Genomic DNA, 23,577 nt, shown 5'->3' with positions numbered 1-23,577 from the left:
GGGCTCCAAACACAGGTCCTCATGACTACATAGGAAGTGCTCTTACCCATCTCCCCAGGCCCCATCTGCGTTTCTAACACACGCACCCACAACGCTCATACCGTCCTGACTGGCCACACACACTGACACGCAGTATGAGCAGTGCACAGGCCTACCCAAGAAACAAGCGCCCAAGACCCAAATCTCCTGGCCTTCAGGGCGGGGCTTCTGTGGCAGCCACTTGGTTCTGTGGAATCTTTCATTTTCCTTGAACATTAAACCAAAATAGTTCTTTGTGATTCCAAGAATAATTCGAAACAGACTGGAGAACTCTAGAAGCTACGTAAGTTACGTCAGACATCCCGTCAGAGCCAAACTGACTGCCTCCATCTTTTCATAGCGGGTCATTTATTTTAGGGACACCAGCCAAGAAAACTTCAAGTCTAACTTAGATGAACACAATGCTTTCGTCGTCCTGGTTTCTACCATCTTCGAAAAATGTTAGCTTGTCAAAAGCCCTTCTTTCTAACATACCTTCTTCACCACGATTCCCTAGTAAAGCATCAGGCATCTGGCTTGGGTTTGGCTAATTTTAGTTCAAATGTGCTACGCTCTGCTTTGACCTCAGTGCGGGTGGGAAAGAGCAGCGAGGCGTAGCCTGTCCCTCTGACCCCTCTGCCCGACTCTTTGGGGTTTCACAGCCACACCTGGTAGGTAGCCTGATACCTTTTCACTGCTTATTTCCAACATCTCACTTTCCTGCCCTTCCAAAGGCCTCAGCGGCATCAGCTGGCACTATGTGCCAAGGCTGGAGATGACCGATGACTTCAAACCAAAGCCCATCCTGCTTTCCACTGCTGCACAATGCTCACTATGTAAAAGGCTCCTTCAAAGAAGCGCCTGTTCCCCCTCGCTCTGTCTACACTACTTCCTTCTCTTTGACAGAGCTTGGCCCTCCCATGCCAGCAATTCTGTGGTATGTCTAAGCAGCCACAGGGCAAGAGAGCGGTGGAGTTGGCAAGGACTCTCAGGGAGCTCAAACAAATCCCTCCCAAGGCTTCTCCCAAGTCAGCAGGCCTGGTTCACCTAAAACCACTGCAGGGGGGCCAAAGGGCCAGGCAATGTGGCAGTGTGGCAGTGTGGCTGAGCAATGCCCCTTTGTCACTCTAGCTCAGTGAAGAGAGCACTCTGTCAACTACGGGACACTGTGTTTAGATGTTACACTATTGTTCTAGAATAATATGTTACACTATTATTCTATATCTTGGCAGACAGGTTATGGCAGCTCAGGATTTGGGAGGTGTCGGATGAGGAAGACAGGAATAAAACGATTGGTACCCATTATCATTTGATTTGACATATTCCCATGAGTCTTGAGCTTGGTCACTTGATCTCCAGCTGGTGGTATTGCTTGTGGGGATTTGGGATCCTTTAGAAGGAGGGCCTAGCTGAGGAAGCAGGTCATTGGGGACAGAGCCCTGAGGTTTATAGCCTGACTTCTCTCTCTCTCTCTCCTCCCCCTGCTTCCTATGTCATCTTTGCTTTCACACCTCCACAAAGCTGCTGACATCCCTTCCTCATCACCAGGGACTGTGTCCTCTCGAATGGTGAGCCAGAATAAATCCTTCTTCTCTTAAATTGCGTCTTTAAAAAAAGATTTATTTATTTAGTATACTTGCCTGGCATTTTGATCAGTGATGAGAAAAATAATATAATGTCCTTGGTATTAATAACCTTCCTGGGTAATCAGACATGAGGCAGATACCAACACCAGTACACAAGACTTCTGAACTACTTGAGCCCTGGCTCTCTGACGGGTAGCATAAGGACCTACAGTCCAGCCGGAGTGACACTTATGCACAAACAAGGTCTTCACCGGGGGATTGTAGGAAAACACTTGTACACTCAACTCAACCACAGAAACCTCCTGTAGGCAGTTAAAGTGTGAAGACAGATGGAAAATCAAATGGGTCAGTGAGGGGATATATGGACTCCAAATGCCTACAAGGCATGGGAAGGAAGGACTAATGCTGCCAGCGTACCTTCAGGGACTGGAGAGCAAGGATAGCCAAGATGGCATCTGCCTTCCTCAAAGCTGTCTCACATTGATCTTTCAGAACTGGTCTTCTCAATCAGAATTGGCCCTTGGGGCTCAGCTGATCCTCTTTGATGAGAAATGTGGGCAGACATTCTGCTCTGGCCAAGTGGTAGGAGAGAGGGCTGGCAGGAGGGCTGGGAGAAAAGTGCTTACCACGCAAGCCTGGCGGCCTGAGCTCCATTCGCGGAGCCCATGTACAGATGGAACTAACTACAAAGCTGTCTTCTGACAAGGCCCACCTCCCAAGCACACCATACACGCAGGATTCTTTTTAATGAGTTTCACAGTTACATAAAAGATAGCCTCGATTTAATGACCCAAATGCCCATTTGTTAGGTATAAAAGCTCTGTGTATCAAAGTAAACACTATTTTCAGGGACAAATACCTACACTCAGCACAACACCTGGCTTGTAAACTCAGAGCACCACGGGTCCTGAAGGTAGTCCCTGGTCCCTTGAAGTCTCCACTTTCCACCTCTGCAGCCGCCCTGGTACTGTGCCTTTGCCACGTGGACACCGAGGATCTGTCCTTTCCCTTCCCGTCTCCCTTCCCTCTCTATCCAACTCAGTATCCCACCAAGCTTCTGACTCCCCACAACTGGAAAACACACCAGGCCCAATCCCAACCAGCATAATGACTCCCCGACAGATCCAAAGGATTCTTTATGAAGAGTGAAAGTCTTTAGAGCCGCCATCAAGCACAGCCTGGACACAGTCTCTTCCCACAACTCTTGTTTCTCCCTTCTCTGTCCTTCACCACAGGTAAGGTCCGTGGTGGTCATCACAGTCCACTCAACTTCTGAGGTAAATACAGTATGTACAATTCCTAACCTGCTCCCCAACCTAAGTCCTCACTGTCTCAGTAAGCACTGCATCCTTCCCAGCTTTGCAATGTTAAACTAACCAGCCCTCTGGAGTCTCAATGAAGGAGCAAACACATCTTTGAAAATCAAAGTATTTGGAAAAATAAAAGTTTGGCTTAAAAAAATTAAATTATTTTTCAGCTGGTTTTCATGATCGCTCTCTTAAAAAGTGCCTTATTTTTTATTGTTTCTAGAGACATGCCAAATGACAAGCCTCTAAACACATAAAAACTTAGGATCAATGTGTTATAATCAGACTGTTACTTTTTTGAAGGGGAAGAGTTGTGGCACAGTATACCTGTTTTCTGAACTGTTTCACTCGTGAGTAAAACATACAGATATGTATTCACGGTTAAAAGAGCACAGATCAGGTTGGGAGACAGCTACCTGTTCGTGGAGCTTACAGCATTCCGGGAGGACAACGTTCAGATCCCAGGATGTGTGTGTGTGTGTGTGTGTGTGTGTGTGTGAGCACGGTGGTCTGACTATAATCCCAGCACTTGGAAGGTGGAGACGGGGGTCCCTGGACAATCTAGTTAGTCAGAGTAGCCACACTGGCCAGCTCTGGGTTCATCTGAGAGACTGTCTCCATGAATGAAGCAGAAAGCAATCTAAGAGACTCAGGTCTGCACATGCATGCACACACATATGTACATGTGCCCAGATATACATGTGAACTCATACACATGCACACACATGTCCACATACACGCATACTACACACATGAAGAAAGAAAGGAACACCGAGCACTGCACAGGAATACCCCTTTGAAACAGGAGTGAGGTTTCTGATTTATTTGCTTTTAAAATGCTAATTTTTTCCCTTTCAATAAAAAATAAATTGTAGCAAATTAGTTATTACTAGAGATCATTTCAGTGTTTGATTCCCAGATACAAAGGACATGCAGAAACTTCACTTCATGGTCAAGTCTGATGCCAGTGTGCTCGCATCCGCCTCTGCGTCCAGCTGCAGCAGGACCTAAACAGCTGCCCTCCCCCCTCCCCCCGCAGTCCTTGAAGACTGTGGCTTTTATCTGGGAGACAGAAGCAGCTCAGTACCTGTGAGCCTGTGACTTAGGCACAACCTGGCTGAACTGAGGGCGCACACCTCTGGACTCCTCAGTTAAACACGAGGAAATTGTAGTTAAGAAAGGAGACACACATCAGCTCCGGCCCGTCTCAACTCCTTCCAGCAAGGATGAGAGCCAGGAGCAGAAGCAGGGACCAGAGGCACATTTCGATTTGCATAAAAGCTTCCAGTCTTCTGGGTTCTGTAAAGCCCACTTTTCTCTGATCACAGTCCTAAGAGCACACTCAGATCCACCCAGCCTCAGGCACAGGCAACAGGACAGAGGCCTTGTTGAGGCTCCTTCACTGCAGTGTGGTGGAAAGTGGAAATATAGGGCCTGTGGGTCAAAGATTTCAAGATGGAATGTAGTGCCAAAGCCAAGTTCCGGGCCTTCCTGAGCACCGGGCCATGTGACTGTGGCTGTACAGGTGGCAGAACCACGATGCCAGCCTTAGGTATGAGAGCACCTGCCAGGCGCCCTGCATGCCAGACCAGTGACAGAACATTGTCCGGGAAGGAAAGGGGGCTGGCAACACAGATTTTAAAAAATGCAAATAAACCTTCAAAATACATAGACAGGAAATAAAACCAGCTTGGGATTACAGCTCTTTGGTGGAAAGGCCCTGAGATCTGCCCATTCCTACATTCCAGCTGCCAACCAGGATGTCTAGCATGGAATAGGAACTTTAAGAAAGTAGACACGAAAAAGAATGTGAGCTGGGGGTGCAGCTTGCTCAGTAGGTAAAAGACCCTGAGTTCAAACACCATAAGCGCACGCAGCGCACACGCACTCACACACACACACACACACACACACACACACACACCCATACACACACGTACACAGAAGATCTCCCTTGGGAAAGTAAGTCTGCCCCCAAGATCACCACTTCTCACAGACAGCCATCTTCTTCGCTTCTCTCCTTACACCAACAGCACGAGGAGTAAGAGATCAGGCTGCACTGTCAGCTGCATCTTGAAATGCTGTGTCTGACAGAAAACAATGCTGCTCTCAATAACATTCCCATCCACAGTGGGAGCAGGCAGGGGTGTGCCATGCTGCCAATTCCATCAGCCAAGGGGGATGTATATGGAACCCTAAATCCTCCAGAGGGACTCTCTACTTCCAAGCCCACAGCAAACTTTAAAACACCATCAGGGGCTGGGGAACAGCTCAGGAGCTACGAGCACCTGCTGCCCTTCTGGGGACTGGAGTTCAGGTCTCAGTAGACATGCTGGGGTCTCACGGCACCTGCGGACAGCAGCTCCAGGCAAAGAGACCGCCTCTGTGGGCTCTGTGGGTACTCAAGTGCACAACCCCCCCCCCACATACACACACCACACACACACACGATAAAATTAAACCCTTTAAAAAGTCATCAGATGACATTGTAAAAGAGAAAAAGAACCAAGGAATGGAAAATAACATGTAAAGAAAAAAGTGGCGAGAGCCATAAAGCCTCTGAAAGACACTGTGAGCATGCTGGCTGTAGCCTCATGCACACAGACAGATGGCACAATCCAAGTGGAGAGCAGTGGTACCAAGGGAAGAAGAAAAAAGCTCTCGAGGGAGGCTGGAAACAGGTGTGGCCAGCAAAAGCAGGAGAAGTAAATTCAACCCACAGAGTCCACGGAGAAACTGGCGCAAGGGCACAGGCTACCAGAGACACAGCCCTGGGCTCACGGCCAGTCAGCCTGGCCTAGCCGCTAAGTTCCAGGTCAGTAAAAAGCTGTTTCAAAAAGAAATCAAAGTTGGGGCCTGGGAGCGGGCCCACGGAGCGTGTGCCTGCCGTGCGTGAGGACTGGCTCCCCAGAGCCCACAGAGATACCAGGGTGTGTGGCGGTCCACCTGTGACTCCAGAGTGTGGGCGTGGAGCCTGGATCCTGCATCAGGACGAGGCACGTGAGCCTAAAGCTGCACTCCGGGCTCAGCTGAGAGAACTCCACCTCAACGGATAAAGTAGGGCACAATGGAGGAAAATGCTTGACGCCAACTTTGCGCTTTCGGTGACAGGCACACAACCCCCCCCACACACACACACATGCATACACATGGGCACCCCCCCACACGTGTACCCCACCACACATTCACACATATACATATACGTGATGAAATAAAAGGTCGATGGGCTAAGAAATGACATCCCAGGCTGCCTTGACTATCCCACAAAACGGCACATGTGTGCACTGAGCACACATGGACGCTCATATACATGCCCCAAAGCACCACTTTGCCTCATGTGAAGCTGTGGAGCTTGGACTCCACTGGCATTGTCCTCTATATGCCAAAGACCTGAAGGTGGCATTGCAAGGATAGGTGCCCCAGCATGGTCTAGAAATCTAATGACCTACATTCTTTGCCACACACACACACACACACACACGCCACGCGCACATATACACACATACATATATACATGTATGCATGCATGCATACACACATACACACATGAATATGTACATGCATACATACACATATATACACGCATGCATACATGTATCTATGTATACACATGTATACACACATACATATACACATACACATGCATGCATACACACACATACATACACATGCATGCATACACACACGCACACGCACACGCACACGCACACGCACACGCACACACACACGCACACAAAAGTGCCTATCCTCTTTATGACACACGAGGACCACAGCTGTAAATATGGGCATCCATTTCTGTGTGTTTGAGGGACAACTTGTTCCCACATAGGAACTACCTCCAATGCTGAAGGAAGGCTGTGCAAGCCCATGCAGAGAGTAAGTGTGTCAAAGCCCTGTTGCTGGCTGCTGAGCAGTGGGGCCTACAGACAAGGCCAGCCCCCTGCAGTAGCTAGCAGAGGCGGGCATCTGGGGTGTACTTTTAAGAAGAGGGTACAGGCGCAGCAGCACCCTAAGATAGTGGCCCTGGACGCTCCCACAGCCCCATCCCACCAACACATGCACAGTGCCTGGAGATGCTTGCTGGCGAGAGAGGGGCCGGGCTGGCACTCATTACACTATGGAAATTGTGCAGCATGCTGACCACTGACAGAGGGGACAGTCCCATCGCAGCATGCCACCTGCACAGCATCCTTTCCACTGGGCCAGCACCTACTCACCAAATGTGTGGGAGCAAATGCAACACACATCCCAGCCAAGGAAAACATCTGACAATCAGTTCTGCATTTCAGAGAGCAGGCATGCACTGAGTCTCAGAGTCACTCTTCAAAGATTGTTTATCCCTGGCTTAGTGTTCGTGTGTGTGTGTGTGTGTCCCACAGCTCTTCGGCTGCCTCTTGCCATCATGAAAGAACTCCTCCACCCCACTTACAAACCATCCTTTAAAGCCATGTGCTTACAGTGAATCTGCTGCTGGTTAAACACTGCAGAAACCCTTCCTTTGATTCCAGAAGGGAATGTAAAGATATAAAAAGCCCCAGGACTCAGGAGAGCCTGGCCAAGACAGCAGCGGAGGAAAGCGGCTGGGAAGGCACTGTGGTCCCAGCAGGAGGCCTGTCCACCCAAGAAGTGCTAGCACTCCTAAGGCCCACGGGGCACATGGTCCAGTTGGGGCACGTGGACCAGTTGGGGTGAGGCTCAACATTCCCTTCTTAACCCCTCTAACTGCAGTGGCTTCGTGACTGTCCCCATCGGTCTCGGAGAGGCCTGGCTGCTGCCAGCCTGTTCGTTCGCATGGCTGGGATCAAGCCAATTATTTCTATCCTTTTGGTTTTATAATCCCATGTTTTCTGCTTTCATCATATTGTGTATGTGTGTGTGAGTGTGAGTGAGTGTGTGTGTGTGTGTGTGTGTGCGTGCGTGCGTGTGCGTGCGCGCGCGCGCGCGCGCGCGCGCGTAGGACTGAGGCTGATGTTGGGTAGCTTTCCTCAGTGGCTCTCCACCTTGTGCTACAGACAGGTTCTCTCCCTGGACCTGGGGCTCACTACTCCAGCCAGGCTGGCTGACCAGAAACCCCAGTGCTCTCCTGTCTGTCCTCTCCTGTCTGTCTGTCCTCTCTTGTCTGTCTGCCCTCTTCTGTCTGTCTGTCCTCTCCTGTCTGTCCTCTCCTGTCTGTCTGTCCTCTCCTGTCTGTCTGCCCTCTCCTGTCTGTCTGCCCTCTCCTGTCTGTCTGCCCTCTCCTGTCTGTCCTCTCCTGTCTGTCTGTCCTCTCCTGTCTGTCCTTCCCTGCCTGTCCTCTCTGGCACTAAGATTCACTGCTGCCAACTAGCCACTGTGGGACCTGAGCAATCTTGCAGCCTTCCCTTTGACACCTTTCCATGCTCTTACTCAGTTGTCACCTTACCCTGGGGTCTGACTAGTCCAGTTTTTTTTTTTTTCCTCCAACATCACCAGTCCCTTATCAGGCTCCCCCATGGTGGAGAGATTTGCTCCTCAACCGTCATCTCCCGTGGGTGAGAGGAGACAATCTCAGTTTAGCCACACTTTCCCATTATCTACTTCAAAACTGGCTGCTGATGCTCAGATCACCTGTATCTGCCCATCCCTTTCCCCAGCGCTGGAGCCAAAGGCTCATGCTGCCACTCGCAGCTGTCACACGGGTTCCGGGGTGCCAACTCGGGTCCCTGCGTTTGGGCGGCAGGCACTTTACACACAGGGCCCTTCACAGAAAGGGAGGGGGAGGAGGGAGGAAGAGGCTAATAGAATCATAAAACCTTCAACTGTGTCATCATTTGGGGAATTTACAGTCCTGAAACCCACACATTGAGAAATAATGGCGCACGCGCTGCGGCCCTCTAAGCCCGTCGGCACCACTCCCAACGCCCAGATCCGAGCAGCAGGGTTAGAAGGCGCTCCTCGGCTCCCACCTCCTCCAGAAAGGACAGCTGGATGAGCGCCTGCGAGGCATCTCTTGCCACCATGTCCAGCATACTGACAGCAACAAAATGTTCTTGTTTTGCTCAGTGAATCCTAAGGCGTGTGAACTCCACAAGCATTTGCAAGTCCTTCAAGGACACAAGATAGCCTGGCAAGCCCCGAGTCTCCCCTATGCTGCTGACTTCCTGTTCCTGCTATGGAACCCACATAATCACCTCTCGACATTTTCCTCCTTCCATCTTTAGAACCACCTTAGTCCTCAAGCGCAACGTCCAGTGGGGTTTGGGGTGGGCAGGAGGGGGGTAGCCAGAATTAGGTGGTTAGCTTCTGCTAAATTCTAGCATCCCCATTTGACCTAACCATCCCCAATAAACACTTCTTTGCTGCTAGCCACAAACTCTACCTGTCTTACCAGGGCTACGGAGAATGCCTGGCATTAGCTGCATCGACTAAACCAAAATTCCACATCCCCCTGGCAACAGCAAGACAGCCTCGAGCCATCCCACTCTCCCTGCCTCCACACACCACTAACTCAGCCGGCACCTCCACTTCACCAGCAGCCTTTGGTTATCCACACCCTTACAGGGAACTCGAGGGGAAGTCCACCTACCTCGTGGCCTCCTGCTGAAGCCAGGACACATTTGGCACATAGAACATGACTCCGAAGAAAAGCAGAGGCTCGTTAGCAAATTTGTCCAGATGTTTCTTCAGCGGCTTCTCCAGCTCCACCCATCTCGCCTGCTGGCTCTTGCTGAGAAACCAAAGGCCGAAGTAGTGCGTCTAGATAAAAGGGTGAAATCCTGTCAGTCTGGGCTTCCCACACAGTCCATGACCACACAGAAGGCAAGCCTCCTGCAGCTGCGTCGGCAGAGACCTGTGATCCCAGGCCTACGCGCGAAGACCCAGCTTCTCCCTTCCCAGCTTGAGACAAACTGAAGAAATCAGATCCACATGACACTGATGCCTCCGTGAGCTCCCGGAAGCAGCCCTCCCAGCATCTGCTGTCTGTGCCCAGGTCCCCTAACCCTGTGTTAGGTGAGGAAATGGGACGGACTGAGGGCAGGGCTGGTGAGTCCCACACAGCCTCTTGTCTCTGACTCCCCAGAGTCGGGATTACAAGCGTGCCCCAGCACACCTGGCTTTTTGATGTGGGTCCCAGGGATTGAACTCAGGTCCTCGTGCTGAGCAGTCTCCCCAGCCCCAGGGCTCACATCTTTCCTAAGTTCAGAAGGACAACTCCCTGTGTGATTTCACACACAGCATCGACCAGACAGTAAATTCTTAATTCTGAAGACAAACCCTGCCAGCTGAAGGCTTTGGCAATGCAGAAACTTTTCACAATCTATCAGATTTTAACCAAAAAGCCATGTGCTCTGTTTGGACTTTAATGAGTACTTTAAAAGCAGCACTGTTTTATTACACACTACACACGAACTGTGATTAATTTCTCCCTATGCCAAGCTTTGAGACTGGAAGGCTCTCCTCTCCACAGCTGCCCCGAAAGCCGCTGGTGGCTCTTGGCAGATTACCTCAGCATTTGGTAGATGAAAGTGTGATTATCACCCTCAAACTTGAAGCCGCAACCAGTGTGGCTATAAATAGCAATGCTGAATGATTGAAACAGGTGCCTTCATGCATCCAATCCGGTCTTTATATGAACATGTGCTAGGATTTCAGGATTAGTGCAAAAAAGATAGACTGCTGCTTCTGAAGGCCCTTTGTGCTCCGATTACAGCTCGGCTGGTTTACAGCTCACCTGGAGCTCTGCCTTCAGAAGAATGTTTTCCTTACCAAGCTCATTTCCAAAGGCATTCTCTCTCAGTCCTCACCGTAGCTGGCCGCCCCCCAGCTCACCACAGAGCAACCCCTGGAGCCACTCTCCCAGCACAGCAGGTGTGCCCTGGCCTGTGGAAGCTGGAGCATCGCAGGCCAAGCAGGGATGTTTTGCTCCAACAGGGAAAATGGCTGCATCCTCCACGGTGCTCCAAGCAGTTAGTCTACACCCTCTCAAGCCACTAAAGGCTGGAGCGGCGCTCGGTGACGGTGATGGTTCTGACCGCTCAGACGAAGCTGACTGAGTCTGTCCTCAGCCGGCTGTGTATGTCCGGCTCCCGTGAGCCCCTCTGTTTCCAGCAAGAGAGAGGGTGCAGCAGGGGTGCACGGGGCCTCTGCTAGGCGGCTCCCAGCTCCAGGCAGAGTTCCTCTCTCAGGGGCTACACAAAGGAAGGCTGGCTCCTCGGGCTTCACCTTTAAGATGGACAGCCGCCATTCTCATCCACAGGCTTCAAGGAACACTGACCACATCCTCGGCCCAGAGCAAGCAGGTGCTACGGCAGGTCACGTGACTCCTTTCCCACCTCCTTTTAGCACCACTATTGTCATAATTCAGAACTAGAAGCCAACCTCCCAGAGGCTCATGTGCCTCATGGGCCAGGTTCCCAGGGCCTGGCGGCATGTGCCCGGAGGAAGACCATAGATCCTTTGTCTCCCTCTTGCCTTCTGACCACCCCGTGCTGGTTTTGCTGCTCTGCACACTTCCAGCAGGATATGCCGCCTTGTCCCAAGCACAAAGCAAAGGGACCAACAAACGACAGACAGACAGAAACACACTCTGAAATCAGCCTTTCCTCTTCCTCAGTTCATCACCTCAGTGACCACAGACAGTGACAGAACCACGGAATTAGAAAATGCTGCCAGGTACAGGGCGAGGGCTAGAGGGGTCGCTCCACTGGCAAAGTGCTTGCTGAGCAAACACAAGGGCCTCCATCTGGATCCCTAGCATGCATGTAAATGTGCCCTAGCACCCGGGCACAGCACCATACCATATGTAATCCTCATGCTGGACTAGCCTAAACAAACTGATGAGCTCCAGTTAGTGAGTACTGGGCTAGCCTAGACAAACCAGTGAGCTCCAGTTAGTGAGAGACTCTTTCTCAAATAAATAGATAAATAATAAAGTGGGGAGCAGCTGAAGAACAGACATGACATCAACCTCTGGGCCATACACACTCAACACATTCACATACCAAAAACACGCAACACACATATACACGCACACACTCAGCATATGCATACACCATAAACATGTACATGCACTCAGCACATGCACTCACGATAAACACACAGAGAGACAGAGAAAACAGCAGCTCACACCTGTCTATAATCCTGGCACTTGGGAGGTGAGGAAGGAGGATCATGAGTCTGAGATGAAGCTAGGTGAAAAGCAATACCCCACCTCACAACCACAACAACGGAACAAACCAGGTGTGATGGCGTGAGACTGCAAGCTGAGCCCTGGGAGGTGGGAGCAGGAGGATCAGTTCACGGTAATCCTCAGCTACATAAGGGGTTCGAGGCCAGCCTGGGCTACAAGAAGAAAACAAGCAACAACAAAACCACACTCAGAAAGAAACAAGAAAGGGAAAGGGAAGCCGGCCAGCCTCACAACATGAGAAATCAGCTAACGGAGGCCGGATTAAGGACAGATAATAGGAAGGCCTTAAAAAGACAAGAAAAATAACCGAAGAGCAGGAGGAGGTCCTGCAACCTTCTGAAAGACTTTTGGGGACACCTGTCACACTGGAACAGCTGGCAGTGCTGCCAGGAGCTAGGGATGTGAGATACAGGCCGAGTCCATGTCCGCTACCCCTACACACGGCCCCACCCCTGGAAATCGAAGCAGTCCCTGCACGAAGGAAGCGTCATCCAAGGTCCCTCCATGTACTTCGGGTGGCCATTTAAAATAAAAACTGAGGCAACACACTTAAGCTATGACACGCTGTGATTTCTAGAGTTGGAAGAGAGCACTTTTAGCCCGTGCATGCCTTTAATCCCAGCACCCGTCAGGGCAGAGGCAGGTGGATCTCCGTGAGTTTGAGGCCAGCCTGGTCTACAGGGCGAGTCCAGAAAGCTTAGACGGAAGCAGCTCACAGCAAGACGGTTGAGCAGCCTAACCTCTCCTTCCACTAGAGGCAGTGTCGACGTGCACCATTTTAAGCTCTGTGTTCATCCTAACGAAAATACTCAAAGTGTTAATATCCAAATTATGGAGGAACAGCAATAACCACACAAAGAACTCAAGAACTGACGTGGGGAGGAATTTTTTTAAATTCTTAAAAGATGTATCATTAAATGTGTTTAGTTGTTTTTGCATGCATACATGTCTATGCATGCATGCCTGGTGCCCACAGAGGCCAGAAGAGGACCTCATTTGTGACTGGAACCCAAGTCACAAATTTCTGTGAGCCACCATGTAGGTGCTTGGGATCAGTCCCAGGTTTTCTGCAAAAACAGCTGGTCGTGAAAAATATCTCTAGCCCGAAATTACAATTTGTATTCTCTTACACCTTGTAGGGCATTCTTCTAATTTTCCTTCTTTTCATCCTCACCCACTGAGATTCCTACACCAGGAAACACACACACACACACACACACACACACACACACACACACACGAGAGGGGAGAACAATGAGGTTTGACACTCAAAGCACTCATCTTGAGTGACAGTAAATAGTAAAGAGTTCTCAATAAGCAAATCGCCTCTAATGGAAACGGGGTTCTAGGGTGAGCATTGGTTGCTGCTGCCGAGGCTGCAAAAATGGTCTTTTCCAGATGGCGCAAAGGTTCCCAGTGATTCCCTACACAACAACCAATGAGACAGTTATAAAACTACTCAAGAAATGGGGCCCTACAACAAAGAGGCAAGTGAAATGTACAGGCATTTATGATCGAACAAAGCTCGGACAGTCTACAGATCAAGGGGAAAAGCTCACTACCGTCTGGCTGCCACAGAAGCAAATCAGAATTACGGGGGGGTTCCCCATCATCCCCCCTGAAAGGACTATCATGAAAACACATGCTGGCCAGGGTGGGGGGCCACAGACACCGATGGTGGCGATATCCCAGTGGAGCCTCTGTGGAAGTCAGTATCAAGGGTCCTCAAAGCAGGGGCGCTGGTACCACCACATGACCCCAGACACAGCCAAAGGAATTTGAGCCAGAATCCACAGATTCTGATGATGCACACGTCGCTACAGCCTCGTCACAGGAGCAGTCTGAGTGTCAATCAAACTGACGAAGGGGTCAAGAAAATGTGCATATATAAACCATGGAGTTTAACTGAGTCATAAAGAATGTATTTTTTCAGAAAAGTGATGGAATTGGAGAGCATATTTAACAAGATAAACCAGACCAAGAAAGACAAATGTCAAACTTGTGTATTTGCATGTACATAAAGATATAAGCATATATATGTGTGTACATATATATGTTTATACATACATACATACATACATGTGCTCACATACTTATATACATATATGTACACATATGTGTATATCATATATGCAACATGCACACATAAAGACACACAGAGCTGGGGCTGGAGTCAATTGGTGGAGGCCCTATGACAAGCTGGGTGTGGTGACTCACAGGCGTAATCCCAGCATTCCCACTGGGCAGGTGGAAGGACAGATATCAGGGACCAGGAGACAATGATGGAGAATAAACACAGTTGAAGTAACACCACACCTGACAGTATCACCATGAAGCCTATCACCTTGAACAAGTACATGGTAATAAAACTTTTAAAGGTTTGGGGGCTGGAGAGATTGCTCAGTGGTTAGGGGTACTGACTGCTCTTCCAAAGGACCTAGGTTCAAATCCCAGCACCCACATGGCAGCTCAGAGCTGTCTGTAACTCTAAGATCTGACACCCTCACACAGACATGCAGGCAAAACACCAATGCACATAAAATAAGGGTAAATAAATGACAAAAAAAAAATGTAAACGTTTGGCAAGATGGGAGTCCACCGTAGAGAAAAAAACAGTCTCAGAGGCGTCTGTAACACACCCTCTGTGCCATTCTTATTTAAAATGCTGGGCCCGGCTATCTCACAGGAAGGAAAGTCCACTCATGAGATTTTCAGCTTCATACTGTTTTTTTAAACTCTACCCAGAGAAGTCCCCTCCCTTCTCACCTTACTTCTCTCATCCCTCCTCTGGCTGTTTCCACCGCAGAGGGAAAGACTGCCCCACTTCTCACACGGCTTTGTTTGGGTTCTGCTACTGCACAGGGCTACCTGGCCCCGTCTCTGCAAGTCACAGTCAATGGAATCAGTCTCCCTCTAGCTGTGTCCCAAGCAGCGCCCTGTGCCTGGTCCCCGGGCTGTCTCCCCACCAAGCACAGCTGTGCCAGCGCCCCATGCCTGGTCCCTGGGGCTGTCTCCCCACCAAGCACAGCTGTGCACAGCCAGCTTCAAGTTTGGCCCTGGTAGATTTCCCAGGTTTTACCACCAAACACCCTGCAGGTTATTGGAAGCGTGGCCACCTCTTCCACGACCAGACATCTCGTTCCCCTGAGGATGGGCTGGCTCTCTGTATAATGCACCTGGCCAGTCTCAGAACGACGAGCTGTGAGTCTGAGTAGGTTACAAGGAACAGCTAAGACCGAGCAGCTAAGGGCGTCGGAGTTTTGCATCTTTACAGAGGTATAGATGTCTAGATGCACCAAACCGTCAGCCAGTGTTCTCAGCAGCAGACAGGTGCGTGTCAGCGTCGATGGTAAGACTGTGGGAAGACCTCAGGGAAGAACACCTGAAATCAGCTGAGGACGGCCAGCGCTGCGGCCGAGCGAGAAACGTCCCCGGAAGCCCGTGTGTTTGAACCCCCCAGCTGGTGGTGCTGACTTTGAGGAGGTTGTGGAAGGCTGGTGGAGAAGAGGCACGGCTGGGGGTGGGCCTGCCCACCTCCTGGCTCTATCTGTGACCACTCACTGGTGCTGGCATCGCCGTGCCTCCCCCATGGTGTACGCTACCCCTTCAAACTCGGGGCCAGGCAAGTCCTCTCCTAAGCTGTTCTTCCAGACACCGTCCTGTGACAGGGAAAGCAGGAGACAAGCCAGTCTATGAGGGATCCTGTCCCTTCTCACCCGGCTGTGAGCCTCACAGAGCGCCAAGGATTACAGTCCAGGGTGCTGCTGATACTTTCCTCTTTACTGCGGTGCGCGGCTCATGTCTGGACCTCGGACACGGCGGACCAGCACCTACCCTGAGCTACACCTCCACCCGCCATCCGTTCATTCATAATGAGGTGATGTGTAACCGCACACACTAGCTATTCACGGCAGAAGACCGTTGAGGGTTTGGTTGCTCCAGTTTTGTGACCCATGGCATGGCTTTAATGCCATCTGTGAGGGTTACACATGCAGCCCCGGCAATTACAAGGGATTAAAGCCTTGATCTTAATGCAGGCATTCTGAAGAGGTAATCAGCCAGAAGCAAAAGTTTAGTATCTTGTATTAAGCGCTAACAGGCTGCCCGCCTCACCCGGTATTTCGGTTGTCAATCAAGAGGCAGAGCTGGTATGGCTCCACCTGAGAGAAAGAAAGGCATTTCCGTACAGCCCTGAAGGCTTCTCTCAGGAACGAAAATGCTCCTGATCTCCCGATGCGGCCATGAAGCAGGGCTCTGAGCTGCCCCCCGTGCTGCACTAAGTGACCCCAGAGCAGAAGCCACTGTCCCCACAGCTAGAGAGCTGGGAGATGACCTTGTGTGCTGGGTAGGTCGGGGGTTCCAGAACACATCTGTAACTAGTGAGGGACCACACTCAGTCTGGTAGCCAGTGTCTCCATGGAGAGACCCACGAAGCCAGCCATGATCTCGGCCTGTAAGAGTGACCCATGAAGCCAGCCATGATCGTGGCCCAGAAAGCAGTCTCCATAAGCGTGTGACGGGTGTGCTCCTGCAGAGCATGCCCAGTGAGGAAGACTGAAGGTGAAGGTTGAGGAACAAACACTCTGTTCCTACCAAAATGAAGACACAGATATCACTGCAGTCGAGAGCAGGCACTGAGCTAGGTGAGAGTTCCAATTACAGTCCTCGGGGGACAAGAAATCAAGACAAAAGTCAAAGACCAAAAATCCCCCCCCACCTCACCCCACTCCCTCCAACCCACAGCACTCCTCCACCCATCCCCCAATGCCACTCTCCATCCCCACCCCCACAGCACTCCTCCACCCATCCCCCAATGCCACCCTCCATCCCCCTCCCCCATAGCACTCCTCCACCTCATCCCCTATCCCACCCTCCATCCCCCACCCCCACACCACTCCTCCACCCATCCCCCAATGCCATCCTCCATCCCCCACCCCCACAGCACTCCTCCACCCATCCCCCAATGCCACCCTCCATCCCTCACCCCCACAGCACTCCTCCACCCATCCCCCAATGCCACCCTCCATCCCCCACCCCCACAGCACTCCTCCACCCCATCCCCTATCCCACCCTCCATCCCCCACACCACTCCTCCACCCATCCCCCAATGCCATCCTCCATCCCCCACCCCCACAGCACTCCTCCACCCATCCCCCAATGCCACCCTCCATCCCCCACCCCCACAGCACTCCTCCACCCATCCCCCAATGCCACCCTCCATCCCCCACCCCCACAGCACTCCTCCACCCCATCCCCTATCCCACCCTCCATCTCCCACTCCACAGCACTCCTCTGTGGCCTCTGCCTCCATTCTCGACCCTAGGCCCCTGCCTTCAGCTCCTGCCTCGGCTACCCCACATGGCAGACTGTGGGGTGTAAAGTGAAACACACACACCCCTCCCCAAGTTGCTCTCAGTCAGTGTCTCACCACAGCAACAGAAAGCAAAGCCGAACACCTCAGCGGCCCGAGCTGATCACCCTGAAGCCCTGGCTCCGGCTACAGGATGGAGGCAGCCTCCACTGGTGGGAAATGGAGCTTTCCTGTCAATCCAACAGTCCCTGCAACAGAAGGTCATGAGTGCCAGTAGATTAACATCAATCAAACCACACACCCATCGGAATGTGAGTGCACCTTTCCTTGGCAGAAATGTGCACCCAGTCCCTGTGTAAAACCTTCATACGCTGTGAAAACAGCCGACTGTGGAAGACTAAAGCTACCACTGATGGCTTTGGGTAAAACACTAACTTGTAAAAGAAAAAAGAGGCTAAATTAAGCAGTAGGTGCCCACAAAATATACGGCCACGGTTTGAGGGGTCAACCCAGTGTGCATGCCCCTCCTACTTCCCGTTGGGGGCGCCTGCACAGCCTGCTCTCAGGCCACCTTTATTTGGGAGGAGCTGCCACAGGACTGACCAGGAGGGTCTGACCTCCAGTGCCTCCTGTCACACATGAGAGGGGAAGACCTGGAGAGAAAGTGATTTGCTCAAAAGTGACAAAGTCGTTGGGTGCGTGTCAGCACAAAGCCAGCGTGAAAGCTGACCTGCACCTTCACACCGAGCTGTCGCTCACAACAATGCACGCTGGGCAGGCACTGCTGAGCTGCTCCTTTTAGCCTAAGATGAGCTGGGATCATCTGGGCTTGCCCTCTGGCCTCTCAGAGGGGGAAGCCGGTCCCCAACACGTCCCCACACGCTCCCCTTCCACCGATCCCCAGAGCTCTGCTGGTCACACACACACCCAAGTCCAGCATGGCAGCTGTTCTTGACTTCCTCCTCTCGGCAAATCCAGCCCCCTGTGCTAAGAATGGCCTGACATCTTTTCTACCTGAGTGCCTAGTGTGGCCTTCAGGCCCAGATTCGAAACGGGAAGGCCATGTGTGTGTGTGTCTATGGGTGTGTCTGCGTGCAGAGGTGCCCACCCAAGCACTGTGTGTAGAGGCCAGGGGCTGACATGTCACAATGTCTCCGAGAGCCTTACTTTTGAACAAGCCTCTCACTGAATCTGGCACTTCAGCTGGACGGGGTGGCCACCGAGCCCCGGGGACACAGCCATCTGTGTCTACAGCAGCCTGGCTTACACGCACACACTGCCACACTGCACCTTTCAGCTGAGTCTCTCTACAAATCAGAGTCCCCACCCTCAGAGCCCGTGGCCCCTCTTCCCTTTCAGGCAGGCTTCCCCTGGCCCATGGGCGTCCGTGCGCTGACTAACAAGCACCATGCTGACCCTACTTTGGGTGGCATCACAGGTGGCCTTCGGTCTCCCTCATCACCCCACTGGCCCCACCTTCTGCTCCCCGGTGTCCATCGGGTCCTAAGGAAGTCACTCGGGATTTTATTTAATAAAAATGCATCTTAAGGACATTCAAGTGTGAACAATTATGAATTACTGGACACAGCACCCCTTACTTCCAGACAGAGTGACTTTTAAGATGGACAGAGTGTCACTAATCCCGCTTCACAAGTCTGGGAAACTGAGGCCCAGACAGCTCTGCACTTTCTCCAGTCGCTCAGCAAATAAGCTCCAGCACCACAGTTTGAACCAAGCGCATGCAACAAGCCCATCTACTTGGATAGCTCTTTACCCACGTGTTCTAAAGACCCCAATGCATGTGAATCGCCTGTTAATTAACACAACCAGGAACATGCAAAAAACACCTGCCTTCCCAGTGAGCTATATAATTCAAGTTTTTTTTTTTTAAATAAGAATTTAGGTACATTTAAATATGCATTCCCCAAAATGCCACCACTAAGCAAAGGACAGCCAGCTACCTGCCATCAGCAAGACTCTCATCATCAGTCTGCTCTCGCGTGAACAGGACGGCTGCACCATGTGCTGCTGAGAACAGCCTCTGCTGCACGTGAGGCCAACATTAACGGACAGCCCGCCCAAAGGCTGCAGCCGGAGTCCAGGCACAACGGTCAGCCAGGAGCAGGGGCGTCCAGGAGCAGGGCCCTCCCGGGGTCACGGCCACCCTGAGGGAGAAGCTGCAAGGAGAGGGGTTGGCACCCAGGGGAGGAGAACGGCATCAGCCTCTTCTATGCCACGGCATACCAGACAGGGCTGTCACCTGTGAGACCCAGACATGTGTGTCACTCAGCGTCAGCTACTATCTGCCCAGAGCTGTCCAGCTGCCAACATGTCACGTGGCCTCAAGACTCAAATCACACTAGAGTGGACTCCTCACAGAAGACTGTAGCCCTGAAGGCCTGGCCCTGGTCACAGGTCAGCACACAGCACCCATCCCTTCTAACAGTGACCTGCCGGCCGTGGTGGTGCATGGCCGTGATCCAGGCGGGGAGCCTGAGGCAGGAGGATCCCATCCTAGAGTCCGCCTGGGTCACACAGTCAGATGCTGCCTCAAAACCAGCACAAGCAACGGAAAAGCATGGAATGCGTGACGCCCAAAGGAACAGATGCCTGTTTGAACAGCTCTCCCCCGGTGGTGGAAACAGCTCCTGGGAGTGCATAGCTTACAAGGGGAGGGGTGTGTGTTCAAATCCCAGAACCAACACACACGTCCCAGCCATGGCTTGCTCAGAGTCCTGAGGGTTGGAGGTGCAGGAGCAGAGGCAGGACGGTGCCTGAGACCAGACAATTCAGTGAGCACTAGACGCCCAAGGGACACCCAAGCTTGTCCCAGCCTCCACAGTCACACAAATGCATGTGCATTTCTTTTTAATTCTTAAAAAAAAAAAAAAAAAAGGCTTTCTCAATGTCTCTGAGTCACCCTCACTTTAAATGTCATCCGCTCCTTCTCTTGGGGGTGGGGGGAGCGGTGGAGCATGGAAACAAAAGGCAGCTGCAGCCATCAGGCCTGTGGGCGGCTTCCCCTCATGATGCAGCCACCAGACCTGAGTGCCGACTGCCCACTCTTAGAGATGGGGAAAATGGCTTTGGTGGAGAGAGTCTCTCATTTTCACCTCCCCCTAAAGTCTCACGAGGGGAGAGAAGGAAACCCGCTTTCCCAGGCCGGCTGTGGCCCTCCCGCAATCAGCAGTGGTCTCCGCTGGTGCGAGGGCGGGCCACACCCGTGCCTACCCCGCTCGGCTCACCTCCCGCAGCTCCAGCCTCTGGGCCACGGCCTCCAGGCACTCCTGCCCCGTGCTTTCCACCGACAGCGTGCACTCGATGACATTGCTGTCCAGCAGGCGGATCCGGGTGACAAAGCAGTTCTTGCTCAGGACGTTGTAGCGCCGGGTCCTGCGGAGCTTCAGGCCGAAAGGCATGGCTCTCCTGGCACGGGCACCCCGGAGACGGCCTTAGCAGCTTCGTGTTGGGACGGTCACACGGAGATACGGGAAAAGGCGTCCATGTCCACGGGGCCTCTGCGGGACAGCTGTAGGGGACAGAGACAGGCTGAGCATTCATGGGAAGCCGTCCGAGGTGCGCTGCCCACGAGTGCCTGTGTACACACCTGCTCCCCCACATACTGAGGCCACCATCTCACCCTGTCTCCTCAGGGCAGCATGTGAGAAGAGCCAGGAAGAAGAGGCGCTGGCCAGGAAGAGACCGTCACAGATCCACAGCATCCCCAGAACCTGCGGCACCCCTCACCCCGGCCCCCCGCCATCCGGGGACCACTCGGCAGGAGGGGACCTGGAGACCTCGAAGCACTCCGAATGCTCACTTGCTTATGGAGAGGAAGTACTCAATATAAGCATCGCTATGGCCATCGAGACGCTCAGCGGGAAAGGGGCTTGTGGCAGAGCCTGACAACCTGGGTTCGATCCTCGGAGCTCACGCTGTGGAAAGAACCGACTCCCACGGCTGGCCTCTGACCCCCCCATGCAGCTCATGAGCACAGTTACAGTAAATACGTGTGTGTAATAGAAGATGATTGTACAGGTGAAAAACATGGGGGCCCTGGGTCCTCAGCCAGCTAAAGATTTCATTTGTGCCTACCCCACCGCACTGAGGTGTTACGGCCCTTTTTACCTTTTAATGCTGATAAGAACAGACGATGAAAATGGCGGCAGCATCATTTAACACAGACACTTGCTACTTTATACAGCACAGGCTTCTCATCGTAACCTTCATTTTGGTGCTAAAGACCAACCCCAGGCCCTTGCCCCTGCTACGCCCACATTCTCCCGAGCCCCTAAAACACGCGAGTTCTTTAATGTACTGCAGAATCTTACTGTGTCCCCCTTTCTGCCACAAATATTTAGACAGATGTGTGGAACCTGTCCAATATGGTTCTGTTCCTTTACAGACTACTCGGCAAGAAAGTCCTGTCACAATTACAGATCACTTAACCCACCAACAAGTAACAAGATTCACTGGCACAGCCAGCATCCCACCAGACAAGAATAACAATGTGACAAAGACAAGAATCAAACAGCAAGCAAAGCGGCTTTACCGTTCCACCCTGAACCAGCACCGTCCTGGTCAGGAGGCTCAGGAAACTTCTCGCACAGAAATCAGCAACCACAGAGGGCTTCTGCATTCAGCTGCCTGCTCTCACCGGAGTCGGGACTGTCGATTGCTGGACTGACAGCTGGGTTAACTCAGGCAGGTGCCTGCAGGCTTGAGCCTTTCACCCATCCTGACCCCGCTGCTGCCCCTGAGCCCCGCTGCTGCCCCTGAGTCCCGATGACTGACTCCCGCGTGGGCAATCAGGCACCACGGACACCTGCAGGACTTGGCCGGCGGATAAAGGAGCTGTCTGTGATATTTATGCACCGCTCCCTTCCAGAAGCGCAGGCCTCCTGAAGGTTGTCAGGGTATAACCCTACAACACAGCAAAACACACTCCCAGCCTCCCTCGGCAGGCTTTGATACTCGCCCCCGGCACATTCCTGAGCATGGCAGGTACATGTTTTATGATAGCTTAAAATACATACGGCCAGAAGTGCTGGCTGGTAAAATAGACTCGCATTTCTAAACCACTTTGTGTTGGCAGGGTATCATGTTTACTTCCAAGCCACGGCAGTCTGATCTCCTGATAGGGACAGAAAATATGGAAGGACCCACCCAAAGCAGGGAGAGAGGGGGGCCGGGGAGCCGGAACACCCTTCAGTGTTTACTGGTGAATCCTCTGTTTACCGAGGCACAGGACAGATGGGCTGGGATTTGGTGCCCACCATAAGAAAGCCTTGAACAGACAGAAATGTTGGCTCCCTGGACACCCGCCGCATTTCCCTTCCTGGGCCGGGCACTTTGCATTCGGGTGTGTCTTGCTTAAACACCTATGAAAGAATGTGGCTGGCCAGGTACCAGCTATCCAGCACAAACAATCTCTCCACGTAGTCTGCAGCACGACACAACACATGGGTGTGAAATAAGCACCAACTCCCCAGCCGAGTGTGTGATGGCTGCAGTTCCCGCAGGGGCAGGATGCACACACAGTCCAGGAGCTCTAACCACGGGCTCCTGGTGATGTCTGTCAGAACGCTGTACCTCTCTAACCTGCTCTTCTACTGCCTTGTCATGACCCCTGAAACGGCATCAACAGCGTCAGAATTGGCTACAGTCAAAGCTAATGATCTACCTGGCAGCGTGGACCCTACAAAGTATCTGTTTCACTGTGGCCTTCCACTTCCCAGGCTGCCTCCCAGGCCAAAAGTGGAGAAATTGGGAAAAATACAAGGTGATGTGTTGATCTTGATTAACTCCAGTTTGGCACCAGAAAGAAAGAGAAAAAAAAAATACCTAGGAAAGACAGGAGGCAACTAGGGGAACTTGAAACAAAAAAAGAGAAATTAATAACCTTTGTAAATCATTGTTAAGTCTTTTCTGGTTTTATTGTGTGTATGGTGTTTGTGTGTGTAGCATTCATGTGTGTGCATACACGGATGTACACTTACTATGGGGGTCAGAGGCCAACATCCGGTGTCTTCCTCAGTTTTCTCACTAACTGTGGACCCACTCAGTGGTTAAGCCACCCAGCCTGAATGCCAGGGACCCCCGGGAGGACCACTGCACTCCGCTTTTACGTGGGTCTGCGTGTGGGAGTCACGCCTGTATACCCTTAAGGCAAGCCCTCACCGAGCCAGCCCCAAGCCTCAGTTTTCT

At 52.0% G+C, this 23,577-nt stretch overlaps 1 protein-coding gene across 1 annotated transcript in view; it reads right to left on the bottom strand.

Moving 5' to 3' along the window:
• The window catches only part of Ptpn14 (protein tyrosine phosphatase non-receptor type 14), a 139,918-nt gene that overhangs the window by 66,454 nt on the left and 49,887 nt on the right, over positions 1–23,577 (bottom strand). Inside the window, exons 2-3 of the mRNA XM_021645317.2 lie at positions 20,616–20,899; positions 9,456–9,625 (exon numbers count right to left, since the gene is read on the bottom strand). Of these exons, the coding sequence (XP_021500992.1) occupies positions 9,456–9,625; positions 20,616–20,789 (344 nt within the window). The 5' untranslated portion in view covers positions 20,790–20,899. The remainder of the gene's footprint in view (positions 1–9,455; positions 9,626–20,615; positions 20,900–23,577) is intronic.

The sequence above is a fragment of the Meriones unguiculatus genome, chromosome 11, assembly GCF_030254825.1.
Source record: "Meriones unguiculatus strain TT.TT164.6M chromosome 11, Bangor_MerUng_6.1, whole genome shotgun sequence".
Taxonomy (NCBI): Eukaryota; Metazoa; Chordata; class Mammalia; order Rodentia; family Muridae; genus Meriones; species Meriones unguiculatus.
Note: the sequence above shows the minus strand (reverse complement) of the source record. Positions and strands in the feature narration are given on the sequence as shown.